General features: G+C 31.6%; 2 protein-coding genes across 3 annotated transcripts; both read left to right on the top strand.

Annotated features, from left to right (window-relative positions):
- The first annotated feature begins 1,900 nt into the window (after positions 1 to 1,900).
- LOC115713776 (B3 domain-containing transcription factor VRN1) lies at positions 1,901 to 6,926 on the top strand. The gene is made up of 8 exons (XM_061114001.1): positions 1,901 to 1,987; positions 3,246 to 3,338; positions 4,327 to 4,741; positions 4,901 to 5,101; positions 5,220 to 5,419; positions 5,507 to 5,816; positions 5,898 to 5,995; positions 6,081 to 6,926. The coding sequence occupies exons 1-8, from the start codon at positions 1,901 to 1,903 to the stop codon at positions 6,333 to 6,335; spliced, it is 1,659 nt and encodes a 552-aa protein (XP_060969984.1). The 3' UTR covers positions 6,336 to 6,926.
- A 1,338-nt stretch (positions 6,927 to 8,264) lies between these two features.
- Positions 8,265 to 11,472, top strand: LOC115711998 (B3 domain-containing transcription factor VRN1). Of its 2 annotated transcripts, none has more exons than XM_061114530.1 (9): positions 8,265 to 8,389; positions 8,507 to 8,613; positions 9,183 to 9,582; positions 9,706 to 9,905; positions 9,993 to 10,275; positions 10,399 to 10,437; positions 10,517 to 10,678; positions 10,766 to 10,842; positions 10,954 to 11,472. In XM_061114530.1, the coding sequence occupies exons 2-9, from the start codon at positions 8,536 to 8,538 to the stop codon at positions 11,206 to 11,208; spliced, it is 1,494 nt and encodes a 497-aa protein (XP_060970513.1). In that variant the 5' UTR covers positions 8,265 to 8,389; positions 8,507 to 8,535; the 3' UTR covers positions 11,209 to 11,472. The 2 variants fall into 2 exon arrangements, with proteins under 2 accessions (XP_060970513.1, XP_060970512.1); XM_061114529.1 differs by having other exon boundaries at positions 8,269 to 8,384.
- The last annotated feature ends 4,328 nt before the right edge of the window (positions 11,473 to 15,800 follow it).

The following is a 15,800-nucleotide window of genomic DNA, read 5'->3' on the forward strand; positions in this document are numbered from 1 at the left end:
AAATACCCCCCATTTACATCACCCCATTTACACCATCGGGCTACCCATCGGGCCACCCCATCGGGCCACCATCGGACCACCCATCGGGCCACCCATCGGACCCATCGGACCACCCATCGGACTACCATCGGACCAAATCTGCTACCATTTTTTTTTATGTTTTTGTACATACAAAAGTAGCATCAGGTGACCATCGGACCACCATCGGACTACCATCGGAACCCATCGGACTAACAATTTTTTTTTTTTTATGTTTTTGCACTAAAAAAATATGGAAAATTTGAGAAGGGTATTTTTGGGTTTTAGATAAAGTGGTCATATATTTTCAATGATGATATGTATTAGTTTAGAAATAAAATATTAGGCATATATATAAGTATAGAAAATCAAATTTGCCGAGATATTTTAGTTTGGTTATGCATAGTCTGTTATATGAGTTAGTTATAGTGGTTGTTTTACTGTTTTGTTCTAACTAACTCAGCTGCTACTAGCTGGAGTTTGTTGTATTATACTTCTTTCATCATTAATAAAGATTCAATTCTCTCTTTACTCATATGGTATATATCAAACGCATAAAAACTTTTTCTTCTATATATTTTTGTTTTTTTTTTCTATCATTGATAATCGCCATAGTAAGAACTCGAGCTATTAGATCTAGAAATTCTGGCCAAATTCCTCTGCCGAATACTTTCTTCACACTTCCAGATGCTCCATCAATAGATCCATTGATCATTCCTCTAGTTTCTACTGTCACTGGAGAAAACACCAATCAGAACCATCTCCCTCTTCATCGTCCTGCTCATGAGGACAATTCTAGTCCTTATTACTAAGTTCTGATGATCATCCTGGTTTTGCGATTTGATTCATTTGGATTATTATTCCAAAGTTTCAATAAGGTGTACGTAGTGGTGGTGAGAAGAAGAAGAAGAAGAAGAAGAAGAAGAAGAAGAAGAAGAAGGAGGTCAAGGGAAGGGTTATTATATCTTGTTGAATGTTGTATTGATCAATTTTGGCATTTTCGGATTGAAGTGGGGTTTTGACTATTTCAGGGAAAATGCACAGAGAAGAAAAGGGAAAAAAAATAATAATAATAATTAAAAAAAAAAGTGAGAGAAAAGAGATTAATTATTTTTTAAAATTTTAATTTTAGAATTTATTAAATTTTTTTATTTTTTATAATATTTAAATAGTTTATATTACGTGAACTAATGAAATTTTACTACGAATAAATTTTAATTTAACAAACTAAAATAAAAGTTAAAAGAGTTTAACTTTAATTATTTTAAAAATAAAAAGTTGATAGTGCCAAATTTTAAAAGGGAAATTTGATTTTTTATGCTTACATTTCGTTAAAATTTTTTTTCTAAACAAATAATAACTAATATTTGTAGGATATGACAACTTTTATGATATTCCTAAAATACCCCCATTTACATCACCCCCATTTACACCATCGGACCACCCATCGGGCCACCCGTCGGACCACCCATCGGGCCACCCATCGGACCACCCATCGGATCACCCATCGGACCACCATCGGACCCATCGGACCAGATTTGCTACCATTTTTTTTTTTTTATGTTTTTGTACATACAAAAGTAGCATCAGGTGACCATCGGACCACCATCGGGCCACCATCGGACCCCATCGGACTACCATTTTTTTTTTTAATGTTTTTGCACTAAAAAAAGTATGGAAAATTTGAGAGGGGTATTTTTGGGTTTTAGATAAAGTGGTCGTATATTTTCAATGGTGATATGTATTAGTTTAGAAATCAAATATTAGGTATATGTAAGTATAGAAAATCAAATTTCCCTTTTAAAATTCAAAGAATTCAGCCGCAACTACATTTGATCAAAGCAACGTGTGATCAACTAGGACAACATTATGCATATTAACAATGCGCATAAGAGAAAATTTGAACAATGCAAAATATTTAGAGCCTAAGAGGAGAGGATCTAACAGTGGTAATTTTTGTTTTTTCTTGGTAAATGATCTAATAGTGGGGTACTATAAAATTTTTTACTTTAGCAATAATAAAATGTGTGACTAAATTAAAAAATATTGGGACTTTTTTATTTTTACACTTTAAAATAATTTATTTTTTTTTTTTACATTTTTACGAAATTCTACATAAAAATCTCTATTGCAACTAGTGCTACAACTTAAATTGCAACAAAAAATCGTATAGAAACCCCTATTGCAACTAGCGTTGCAACTATTTTAGAAACTCAAACCGTAAATTTGAAAAAAAAAAAAATAGTATAAGGGATGATTCTCCAAAAATATTTTCACTATTAAGTCAATATTTTCACTAAAAAATTATGTATAAAAGCATTAGTCAAAATGTATTTTTAATTACAATAAATTTATTGTGACTAAACTATATTAATAATAATTTATATCTAATTACTACATTAATTAAATCATAAACAATTAGTCACAAGAAATCGACAATACTTGTTTGGCTGAAACTAATACTCATAAAATGTGAAGATACTTAGGGGAATGGAGGGATCTCTATCTAATAAAGAAACTTGTAATATTTTTCACTATAAATTTTGATAATTTGATAATTTTGGCATAAAATTTTGAAATTTATCATTTTTCTTTCCCTATTATTTGTTATGTTATTTAAATTTGATTTCAAAAAAAGAAAGGCTAGTTAGTAATTTTTTTCTCTGAACTTTAACATGTACTAAATCGTACTCCTTGAACTTTTTTGGCTGTTAAAAATTCCTCTCGAACTATTGAGATTGTTAAATTTAAGAACTTTTGTCTAATTTCATTCAATTTTACTGTTTCAGCGATTGTTTATGTACTAAACCATGCTCCCTAGACTTTAATATCTACTAAATCATGCCTCTCAAACTTTGATATGAGCTAAATCATGCCCCCTGAATTTTCATCCATGTTAGAATTTTTTTACTAAAATTAGACAAAAGTCTTTAAATCTAACAATCAGTTCAGGAGGAATTTTTAACTGGCAAAAAAAATCAAAAAGTATAATTTGATACATGTCAAAATTCAAGAAAAAAATTAATAATTAGCAAAAAAAAAAGGAAGTCATTCATATAACACACTATTCTATTGACAAAATCGTTTTAAAATAATTTATTATCTAAAACAAAACATAATTAAAAAAGAAAAATCAATTAATTTGACATATGCCCTAGGCTGCTATCATGACAACCTATAATATAGCTGAAAATATGTCTAGGCAGCTATTATGACAACCTATTAAGTTTGGATTTTTAACTGAGAAAAGAAAAAATGAAAAAAGAATCATAAGTGTTCTTGAAGAGTGCATTTCTTCTACAAAAATCCCGCCAGGTCAGGTTGGTTTTCAAAGCTAATCATGTATTTCTAAGTTACTTAACAATGGTTGATTTCAGCTCTAAAACTGATAAACCTGATTATGATCACTGTGTATTAATTAAATGTATATAGAAACATTTTAGGAGTTAATTTAGTAACTATATATCTAATTGCTGAACTACTTTTATATGTACATATTGCTGACCAGAAATTGAGAGTTGTAGCTACCAAGAAGTTGGGATGTTTAATTTTCTTCTAATAATACTCAAAAACAAATTGTGGAATAATACTAGAAAAAAAAATATATTACAATAAAAAATAATATCTATGAATTATATTCATAATGATTAAGATTTTCATATCTATAAAATGTGATAGACAAGTAAAAAGAGTATTGTATTGATAGGACATAAAGAGAAGAAAGAAGAAATTGTGTTTGATGTAGAAGATGATGACACCCTTTCTTCATATATTTGCTTTGTCTGTGTGTTGAATTTAGACTTTGTTTAGAGAGGGTGGTAACTGGTAACTGGTAACTAGTAAGGTAACAAAGCTTCATTTGAGTTAGAATATAGTTCTTCAACCATGACTTGTGATAACCATATTCATATTGCCAAGTTTCACACAAATTTTTCTCCTACTGCTCCCCATTTTTACAAGATTATGCTTGAACAAACTCTTGGGAACACCAAACTAGTAAGTATACATTATTACAACTCTCTCTCAAAACATAGTAAATAGGTCTACAACACTATGTAACTAATTCAATAACAAAGCATAATACTAATTAGAGGAATCTAATTCATTTGGTTTATCAGTACCATGAAGTTTGTGAAGCTCTTTAACATGTAGTTGTGTCTTCATCAGATCAATTGCCTGCTTAAATTTGTATGGCACGGTCATTTTAATCCTTCTTCTACACCATGTCTAGATTTTATAACTCTCTTAACTTGATTTGTAACTTGATATCTTTCATTTAATATTTGATTTTGGTTTTCTCTTGTGCAGCAAATCCCAAAGGCATTTTGGGTGAAATGTTGTGGCTCTTTATCAAGTCAAGTATTTCTTAAGCTTCCATGTGGATCAACATGGGAGGTAGGGTTGACAAAAAGTAGTGATGGGAAGGTATGGATAGAAAAGGGTTGGGATAGATTTGCACAACAATGTTCATTAAGCCGTGGAAATATCTTAGTTTTTGGATATGAAGGAAACTCTGAGTTCCATGTTATCATATTTGATAAAACCACTATGGAGATTGATTATTCTTCTAATCCTAACAATTTTGACAAGCATAATGTTGTTGATATTGATGATGATGATTCTATTGAAGTCTTGGACAGTTTTCCAAGGTATCCCAAAACCAGGGACAAGTCTCCAATACCATGTTCTCGGCCCCAAAAGAAAATGAGATCAAGTGTTCCTGGTAAACCACAAAGCAACAACCTAATTCATCTTTGATAATCTTAACCAAAATAGATTAGAGACTTCTTTCTTATTATTATTTGGTTAGAAACAGAACAATAGTTTTAGTAATTTTATTTCTGCATTGTCTTTTCATGCATATGATCAACCACCTTTGAAGTTATGCAAAAAGGAAGCTTACCGAGTAAAGTAGACAAATCTACCCCGAAAAGATACCAGAAACCGTCGTCTGAGATTGAGAAGCATAATGTTGATGATACTAAAGATGATATTTCAATTGAAGTCTTGGACAAGTCTCCATTACCATGTTCTGCCAGGCCCCACAAGAAAATGAAAACTAGTCCTTGTGTTAAATCTGAAGGTAGAGGTCATCTTTAATCTAACTTATGAGGCAATATATTAACTTAAATATCAGATTTTCATGATGATTATGAACTTTCTTTTGTATGTTTTGACTAATCTGTAGACTCTATTTTCAGCTAAGTTTGATTTGTCAGATGAAGTATGTGGAGAATCTCAAGTACTAAAGGAGGTGGAACCTGAAAAATTTATTAGAAAGAAGTGTTTGAGTGGAAAATCAAAGGCTAAAGCTCTTATGAGAGCTAAAGGTTTTAAATCTAAAGACCCCTTTTTCATAGTTCCTATGCAACCATCTGTTGTTGGAGCTGGGTTTCGTATGGTAATAATTAAGCTTCTTTCATGTTATGATTTTAAAACTACACAATGAAAATATTTATCATATTGATCTTCTTTATTTTCTGTCAAGAATGTACCATTTCACTTTGCAAGAACTTACCTCAGTAAGTCTCAAGATGTGATCCTTAAGGTTCAGGACGGGAGGAACTGGTCTGTTAAGTACTTTTCTAGACAGTACGAAGGATCTTCAAGATATTCAAGATTCGAGTGTGGTTGGAAGGCATTTGTTCAAGATAATGAATTGGAAGTAGGTGATGTTTGTGCCTTTGTTTTGAGGAACAGCATTGATGATATAACTTTATTCGAAGTGGTTATTTTTTATTATGATAAAGATAAAGCGAGAATGATTTCACAAAACTCGGTTGCAAAGAAAGAATCAGGTATGTCAAAAAAGTTAGCTTACTTTTCGTTCTTGAAATTAAATCAATGCACTACTAATAAGTGGCTTTATTCATTTTCAGGACTTAGCAGAGCTTGTGAAGCAGCCAACCGATTCTTCTCGAAAAATCCTTACTTTCAAGTGATTTTGCGATCGACACATGTGCATGGACATGTACTGGTATGGTAGAAAATGTTAGTCCTTATAATTACTAAATAAACTAAGATATATGTACCATTGAGTTTATTGATTCTTCTTTGTGCAGTATATTCCATTGAGTTTTGCAAGAGATTATTTAGAGGGAAAGACTCAAACTATTGTTCTTTGGGTTGGTGAGGAATGTTGTTATGTTAAGTTGCTTGTTAATGGATCAGATTATAAGTTTTGTGGTGGATGGTGTGCCTTTGTGAGAGACAACTCTCTTCAGTTAGGTGATGTGTGCATCTTTGAGCTACTTAAGGGATATCAAGCTGAGATGAAAGTTCACATATTTAGACAAACTGGTTTGATTCAACAGTAGTATAACTATAAGTTGTAAGTATGCAAATCATAAGAACCATTTTGGTACCAACAAATTTGCCAAGCCACTTAGATTAGTTTGTAGCTTTGGACTGTAATTGGTCAACATGACCCTGTTGAAGGTTAGTTTTTTTGGTTGCTTGTTAGATCCTTTAATTGAATATAGTGACTAAAATATGTACTTGCTTTATTATAGTCTCTTAAGCGACCCATGCCAAGTTATGATTTCTCCATATCAAAGATCAAACTGCCCTTGTTTTTATATGTTATTATTACCTGATAATTAACTGTTTGTTTATTGAGGAAGAAATTGTGAGATGGCCTAGATTTGTAGTAAGGAATCTTCTTCTGCCTTTGAAAGAAATGAAGAACCATATCGACTAGTTAATTAATTCCCAGTGCTGAATTGCTAACATATAGGTCTTAATTATGAATTAGAAAAAAGTTAAGCAAAGTGTCTGTTATAATATAAAATGATATAAGGAAATTATTGTTTCTTGAATTCTTATTATTTCTTCTTTCCCATACTTGTTTCTTGCTCTAGCATGGTCATTTGTCTGGTATTCTCTATTGATTGAAAGAAATAGGTTATTTAGCATTTTTTTTTTATCTTCCCAACTATGACATATATTATTGTATAATTTAAATTTAAAATAATTTAAAACCAGTTCTAATAATTTCAGCTGGGGCGAATACCCCACACGATTAGGGATGCACATTTTTTCCATGGGGATGGGGCCCCGCGGGGACCCGCCCCTAATGGGACGGGAATTCCCTGTCTAAATGGGGAACGGGGCGGGGACGGGGATCAAATTTTGTCCCCGAATATTAAACGGGGCGGGGACGGGGATGACACTCCCCGCCCCGACGGGGACCCGTTTAATTTATTAATTAAATTTTTATTAATATTTCATATTTTATATATGCGTTTGTATTTTTTTAGTATATTAATATCATTTTTATAATTTTTGAAGTTTTGTTTTTGTATAATAATATTATATTGAATAGTAAATAATATGTAATATTTTATCTTTTATGTAATTTAATAATTTTATATATTTAAATTTTTAAAATAAATTTTATTTTACAATAGGGGATTCTCCGCCCCGATCCCGCCCCATTAAGGGATTCCTCGCCCCGTCCCCGATGGGGAATAAGCGGGGATGGGGCGGCGATGGGGATTAAAATCCTTAACGGGGATGGGGACGGGGAGAGCACTCCCCGCTAATTCCCCGCCCCGTATGCATCCCTACACACGATGCTTATGATCATTTTATAATACTAAATACTCCTAATCCTATTTTTAACCAATTGAAAAATTTAAAGGACTTAATACTGTGTGTATATATATATATCATAATTTAGAGAGTAAAAATTATTAAAGAGAAAAATGTTTTTAAGCTCATATTTGTCATCCTAATGAGATGTTTGATAGGGACAACCATTTGTTATGTTAAAAATAATGCTTGAAAAATGATTTTGATTTTCAATATGGATAACAATTTTATTTTTAGCATTGTAAATTATTTAAAAAAATTTAAAAATTTAAAAATAAACCTAAATAAATAGAGTAATTTATAACATAAATATTTAAATTTAATTTTTAGTTATAAATAAATACTTAAGTTTAATTGTTAGCAGTAATAATACATAAGTTATAATATTAGATTTTTTGTGAGTACTAAGTGTTAAGTAAATTGACACATAATAAACTTTGATTGGTTCAAGTCATTAAATTTTTATTTTTTTTTAAAAAAAAAAAGTTTAAGTATACTTATAAGAAAATAACAAGTCGATAATGACTTATATTTAACGAGTACCTACCGAAGTTCAGAAATATAATTGATGTATTAGATAGACTATCATAAAAAAAAAAAAATAAATAAATAATTTACCAAAAAATTTTAGATACTTGGACACTTGGTCAATAACTGTTGGAACCTTGGTACTGTAAACTATACCGAATAAGACTGTAATAAGGTATTAATGAAGAAAAAAAAAAGCCAAAGTGGTCTTGAAGGGTGCATTCCTTCTACAAAAATCCAGTCAGGTCAGGTTGGTTTCCATTTCCAAGCTACTAACTTCTCTTGCATTGCCAGATTTGAGCTCCAAAACACAGAAATACTCCAAACAAATTATGGAATTATAATCTAAAAGGGTTATTTGTTTCAGAGCAAAAGAAAGCTAAAAAGTGTCCAACCATGGTGTTTTCTCCTACTGCTCCCCATTTTTTCAAGATTATTCTTCAACAAACTCCTGACAACACCTACACCAAGCTAGTAAGTATACATTATTACTACTCTCTCGCCCTCTGCTACACCAGATTAGGGCTTCACTACTTACATTACACATTAATGTATGTACATTTGTAAACTTAGTTATTACTATCATTTGTTTGTGGTAGCTTCATTATGTACATTTTATGGCATTTTTTACTGTTTCGAATATCTTTTGTCTGAATTTATTGTCAATGTACCGGATATATGAGTATGGCATTGACATGTTAAAGTGAGTCTTGTGATATGTCGATTTTGTAATTTTTTTAGTACTAATTAATCATAGTTTCTGCAATATGAAGTTTGTTAAAGCTTTAGCATGAACTTGTTTGTAACAGACTTTCTAAAATTTCCAAAAGCAAATGTGCCTTCATCAGATCATATGCCTTTGATTTTTATGGCATGGTTGGTCACCCTTCTACACCATGGCTAGATTTGATGAAGAGGAGATCACACACACACACATATTTTTGTAGGCTGCAGTCATATAGTTCAGTTTTCTGGTAACTCTTTTTAACTTAAGTGATAACACATTTTCCATCAACATTTGGCTTTGGTTTTCTCTTGTGCAGCAAATTCCAAAGGCATTTTGGGTGAAATATTGTGGCTCCTTATCGAGTCAAGTATTTCTTAAGCTTCCATGTGGATCAACATGGGAGGTTGGGTTGACAAAAAGTAGTGATGGGAATGTATGGATAGAAGAGGGTTGGAATAAATTTGCACAACATTGTTCTTTAAGCCGTGGAAATCTCTTAGTTTTTCGATATGAAGGGAACTCTCTGTTTGATGTTACCATATTCGACAAAGATACTATGGAGATCGATTATCCTTCTAATCCTAGCCATTTTGAGAAGCATAGTGTTGATGATACTAAAGATGATATTTCAATTAAAGTCTTGGATAAGTCTACATTACCATGTTCTGCTAGTTCTCACAAGAAAATGAAAACTAGTCCTTGTGATAAATCTGAAGGTATTGATCATCTTAATACTTATGAGGCAATATAGTGATAATTCATGACACCTTGAACCTTTTTTCATGATGATTTCACCTTTTTTTTGTATGTTTTGACTAATCTGTAGAATCTATTTTCAGTGAAATTTGATTTGTCAGATAAAGTATGTGGAGAATCTCCTGTACCAAGAGGCATGGAACCTGAAAAATATACAACAAAGCAGAGATTGACTGGAAAAGTAAAGGCTAAAGCTCTCATGAGAGCTGAAGGTTTTAAATCTAAAGACCCCTTTTTCTTTGTTCCTATGCAACCATCTGTTGTTGGAGCTAAGTTTCATTTGGTAATGAATAAGTTTCTTTCGTGTTGTGATTTTCAAATTAGACATTGAAAATATTGATCATATTGACCTTTTTCATTTTTTGTCAAGAATGTACCATTTCACTTTGCAAGAACTTACCTCAGTAAGTCCCAAGATGTGATCCTTAAGGTTCAGGGCGGGAGGACCTGGTCTGTTATGTACTCTTATAAACAGTATGAAGGATCTTCAAGATATTCAAGATTCTGTTGTGGTTGGAAGGAATTTGTTCAAGATAATGATTTGAAAGTAGGTGATGTTTGTGCCTTTGTTTTGAGAAAAAACATTGGAGTAATTTTATTCAAAGTGGTTATATTTTATGAAAATGGAGCTGCAAATTCCCCTATGTTACCAGGTAAACAAGAACTGTATTACTTACTCTATAATAATGATAATTATTGGTAACAGTACTATCTTGATCATTTCCATTCACACCCTTCAAATATTTATTGGGCTAATAATGTATGTAACAATATAGGTGAAGATAAAATAAGAGAAGAGCAACAACTCTATACAGGTAATGATATGTTATTATAATTGTGTCCAGAATTCATATATGATTACAGTATTAGCTTACGTGTGTATGTTGTTTTCAGCTCCAAATATGAGCAGATCAGCTACACTTTCCGGGACAGTGAGAAATCCGTGTGTGAAAGTTGAATCTTTTAATAATTATGATGAAGATGAAACCAGCATTATTTGTTACAACTTAAATGCAAAGAGAGAACAACAGAACATCAAAGTTGAACGACCTTTGGGTATGTCAAAAACATTCTCATGAAAATTCAGCTTACATTTTGTTTTTAAATTTAATCAAGGCACTAATAAGAGGCTTTCATCTTCAGGGCCAAGCCAATTCGTCTCAAAAAATCCTTACTTTCAAGTGACTTTGCGATCAACACATGTGCATAGACGTAGACTGGTATGGTAGAAAATGTTACTCCTTATAATTATTATGTACATTATTAGCATGACTCTTTTATCAAGTGAGTATTAGTAGTGAACGTTAAATATTTGATTCTTCTTTGTGCAGTATATTCCAATGAGTTTTGCAAGAGATTATTTAGAGGGAAAAACACAAACTATTATTCTTTGGGTTGGTGAGGAATGTCAGTATGTGAATTTAATTGTTAATGGAGCAGAACATAAGTTTTCCAGTGGATGGTGTGCCTTTGTGAGAGACAACTCTCTTCAGGTAGGTGATGTGTGCATCTTTGAGCTACTTAAGGGATATCAAGCTGAGATGAAAGTTCACATATTTAGACAAAGTAGTTTGGCTCAACAGTAATATAAATGTTGTAATTATGCAAATCATAAGAATCATTTTGGTACCAACAAATTTGCCAAGCCACTTAGATTAGTTTGTAGCTTTTGACTGTAATTGGTCACCATGACCCTGTTGAAGGTTAGTTTTTTGGTTGCTTGTTCGATTCTTAATTAATTACAGTGACTAAAATATGTACTTTTGCTTTATTAACTCTCTTAAGCCACTCATGCCAAGTTATGGTTTCTCCACATCAAAGATCAAACCACCCTTGTTTTTATATATTTACTAGAGCTAGCTTGCCTTTTCATTACTTACTACCTGATCAACTGTTTGTTTATTGAGGAAGAAATTTTGGGATGTGTTGATTTGGCATGTAGTTAAGGTGAGCTGATTTTATTATGTGGTTGGTGGATGGCCATTGGCCTAGATTTGTAATAAGGGATCTTCTGCCTTGAAAGAAATGAAGACTACTTTGCTAAATGTTACCATAATTACCAGTGCTGAATTACTGACATATAGCTCTTAACTATGAATTAGAAAAGGCTTGTGCAAGTGCCTTTTATAATATAAAACGATACAACTCCTAATTAAGAAAATTATTTTTCCTTGCATTGTAAATAGAGGTGTTTATAAAATATATAATTCAATCTAATTTGTGCGGATTAGATTAGATTGAAAAATCTAAAATTTATATTTGGGAGGATTGAATGTTGATTGACATGTTAAACAACCGATCAAATCTAATTCACACTATTTATACATATTTTAAAAAAAAAAAATTATATATGCAATTAATATTTGTAATAACTAGTAATTAAAAATATAATACATATGATATATAATGTATATTTTATTTTTATAAATTATTTATAAGAAAAATATAATTTAAAACAAAATATAATATTTTTTATACATACAACATTTTTTTATTCTTCCTTTGAATTTATTATTTTTTTTTATTTGTTTTAATTTGTTATTGGAGACATAAAACAACAATAATTTATTTTATTTTGTTGTTAGTCATGTGAAAAAATATATATATTAATAAATATTAAATAATTCAATATTAAAATGTAATTGTTGTGTTTTAATCACCTTGAAAAACAATCAAGAACAAAGAAGACAATTAGTGCAATAAATTGCACTAATTAATCAAGAGAATGAAAAACATAAAATGCAAAAGAGAAGTCAAATCACACCAATTTAATGAGGTTCAATCAGTTGCTTAGCAATGACAATTGTTTACTCTCCTGATGGAACAACCTTTGACTTCAATCTTTATTGATTCACACTTGGTGTTATAATGGTGATGATCACCAACAGCTATGAACTCACATGCGGATCTAGTTCTATAGCTTTCATTTATTTACTAGAAGAATTTAGGAGAGGAGGAAGAAGAAGTTCTGAAAGGTTATTTCTGATTGTAGAAAAGGTTGGTATATCAAGATATTGTCCAAGAGTGTTGGAAAGACAGAATTGTCCCTAACTAACTTAACTGTCAAGATTGAAGCTTTAAGGAATTTTCTTGTTTTAACTGAATAGTAGCTAGACTTAACTAACTTTAACTAACACCAGAAATCTACCTTTAATTGAAGTTAGTGAAGCTAAACCAATGAAGAATAGATCGTTCCAAGAGCCCCCTAAGGGCATTAGGTGTTGGTGTCAATAATTAGTAGCCTTAGGCAATGCCTAAGCTTGCTAATAGGAACCCCTTTAGTGAACATGCTAGTTGGATTGTCCTTAGTGTTCACTTGCTTACTTGTACTTCATTTTGGCCAATGATGTCTCGGATGAAATACACCTTGATGTTAATATATTTTGACCTCTCATGAAATATGGGATTCTTTATTAAATGTAGGGCACTTTGGCTGTCACAATATATTATGATGCTTTCTAAATTGAAGCCAAGTTCCTTAGTTAAACCTTTCACCCATATGGCTTCTTTAATTACTTCAGTGATTGCCATATACCCTGCTTCAGTGGAAGACAGAGCTTCTGCATTTTGCATGGTTGATTTCTAACTTATGCATCCAGCTTGAGCTGAGAAAACATAACCTGTAAGTGATCTCCTAGTGTCTATGCATCCAGCATAGTCATAGTCCACATACCCTGCAACTTCCTCTTTTGAATTGCAGCTAGCATATTAAGCTAACCTAGTGTCGAGGGTTCCTTTAACACCCCATTTTATCAAACATACCAATATAAAGAAGATTTCTTTTGAGAAATGAAACATACATGACCTGTTGCAGGGTCTTCATGACTCTATCATGATTCTTTAACAAGATTATTTCCACACCTTTGATCTCACAAGATTTGTTGTTCCCAAGAAGTGTGCCCCCGTGATTATCTGAAAGAGTCTTGAAAAGTTTTTTGTTTGGTGTCATATGAAATGAACACCCTGAATCTAGAATCCAATCTCCACCTAAATCTGAATTAGACATCACAAGTGCATCAAACGACACTACAAGTGCATCAGATGACTCACATCCATCTGCAACATCAGCAATTCCATGCTTCTTGGACTTGTGATGATTGTCTCTCTTCAGCTTAGCCTTCAAATTCAAACAATCGTCTCTAAAGTAGCCCTCCTTCTTACAGTAATAACATTTCTTTCCTACAACTCCATTAGAGCTTGACCCCCTGTGGAGTTTCTAGAATTGGATCTTGAATGGTTACCTTTGTAGCCATTTGAGTTCTGATTTCCCTTATATCCCCTCTTGGGAAATTTTCCCTTAACAATGAGTAATCTTTCCCCATTGGTCTCTACTTTCTCATCTCCTTTGTTTTGAACTTCTTTAGAATTCAATGTAGCATTAACCTCTGTCGTGGTCAGAGCTTCTTTGCCATAAAAGATTGTATTAACAAAGTGCTCATACATCTTGGGAAGTAAACTCAATAGGACTATAGCCTGGTCTTCATCATCGATTTTCACCCCAAGATTATTTAGATTAAGAATGATTTTGTTATAATCATCTATAGGCTTTCTCAATTTTTTTGACTCATCCATTCAAAGTGTGTACAACTTGTTCTTGAGATACGACTTGTTTGCAAGAGATTTCTTCATGTAGATTGAGTCCAACTTGTTCCAGAGACACAAGGCCTTGTCTTCATCTAAATCTTCCCTTAAAACCTCATCACCAAGACTGAGGAGAATGAAACTGTGTGCCTTGCCTTCTATCTCAAGTTTCTTCTTCCTGTCTTCAATCAATTCCATGGCTTCAGCATCAAGTGCCTCATAGATCCTTTGGTGAACCAGAAAACCTTTCATTTTGATTCTCCATAGGTTGAAATCATTCTTGGCTTTAGCTAGTTTTAGATTCATTTTACAAAGTATTTTAGAGGTGCATTTCAATTGATTATATTCATTTTGTGCAGAATTACGCTTGTTTTCTACTTGTTTCAAGTTTAAATAGTAAAATTCATATTACAAAATAAAAATGAGAAGAAACATATTAAATGAAATGAATAGGATGAAATTAGCATATAATTTTTGTGTTTAATGTAAGTTATATGTGTAATCTACCACATAAGTGTAGGACTTTACCATATGATTTAGATTCTATATATCTTAACCAGAATATAGATTGAATTAGTTAATTCGCTATTACATGAAAATTGGAATTGGAATTAAATTATATTAGGCTATAAGAAGTAGATTCAATTGAAATTAAATTTAAACATTTCTTCATTTATTATCACCAGATAGAATTAGGAATTTAATTATTTGGTACTTAACTACAGTCCTCATTGGAATGATACTTTACTTTCACTATTATTACTTGTAAACGATACGTGCACTTGTGTATTAAAAAATTCACAACACTTGTCCACCTCAAACCTTGGTGTAGCCATTCAAACAAGTTCTTAATTGCTTGAATCTGGTTTTTAAAAGTTCGAATTTGATTCTTGAAATGTTGAAGATGAATCTTGATTGGTTGAAGGTGATTCTTAAACTCTAAACTCTGAGTTTTGATACCATTTGTGGTGAAAGATCACCCTCAAAACATTGTTGTTACAACAATAATGATGTTCAAGAACCTGTACCCGCCCGTGTAATGACTGAGTTAGCTAGGTTCACGAGTTGGTGAGTTGAACATTGCATTTATCAATATGGAGTTGGCGGATTAAGTTATGCGGTGAATAGTAGTTGATAAATAGATGTAAATTAAATATAATTTCAACTATTTTTTCAATTGAAAACCTAAAAAAATATTTTGTTTTTACCATTTATTAAAAAGTAAAAGATATTTAATTTGTATTAGTTTATCAATTACTAGTTACTAGGTCACTGATTTTATAATAAAATTAAATAAAATATAATAAAAAAATCATAAAATTATATTGAAGTATAATTTAAAGTCATATACATTTGAAAGTCATACATGACAAATGAGACAAATGCTAATTATCCTAAAATTAATATATGGTAATAGCATAGTATGTAATGATGAAGAAGAGTGTTAGTAGGTGGGTTGAGGAAAGGTAAGGAAATGACAAGTAATTAAAGTAAGCTTATTTCCATATTTGGTATCACAAATAAAATGAGTTGGGAAATTTGAATTATTATGATTGTTTTAATACAAAATTGGTTTGGAGAACATTTAGTGTAGGTA

Source organism: Cannabis sativa, chromosome 4 (assembly GCF_029168945.1).
Source record: "Cannabis sativa cultivar Pink pepper isolate KNU-18-1 chromosome 4, ASM2916894v1, whole genome shotgun sequence".
NCBI lineage: Eukaryota > Viridiplantae > Streptophyta > Magnoliopsida > Rosales > Cannabaceae > Cannabis > Cannabis sativa.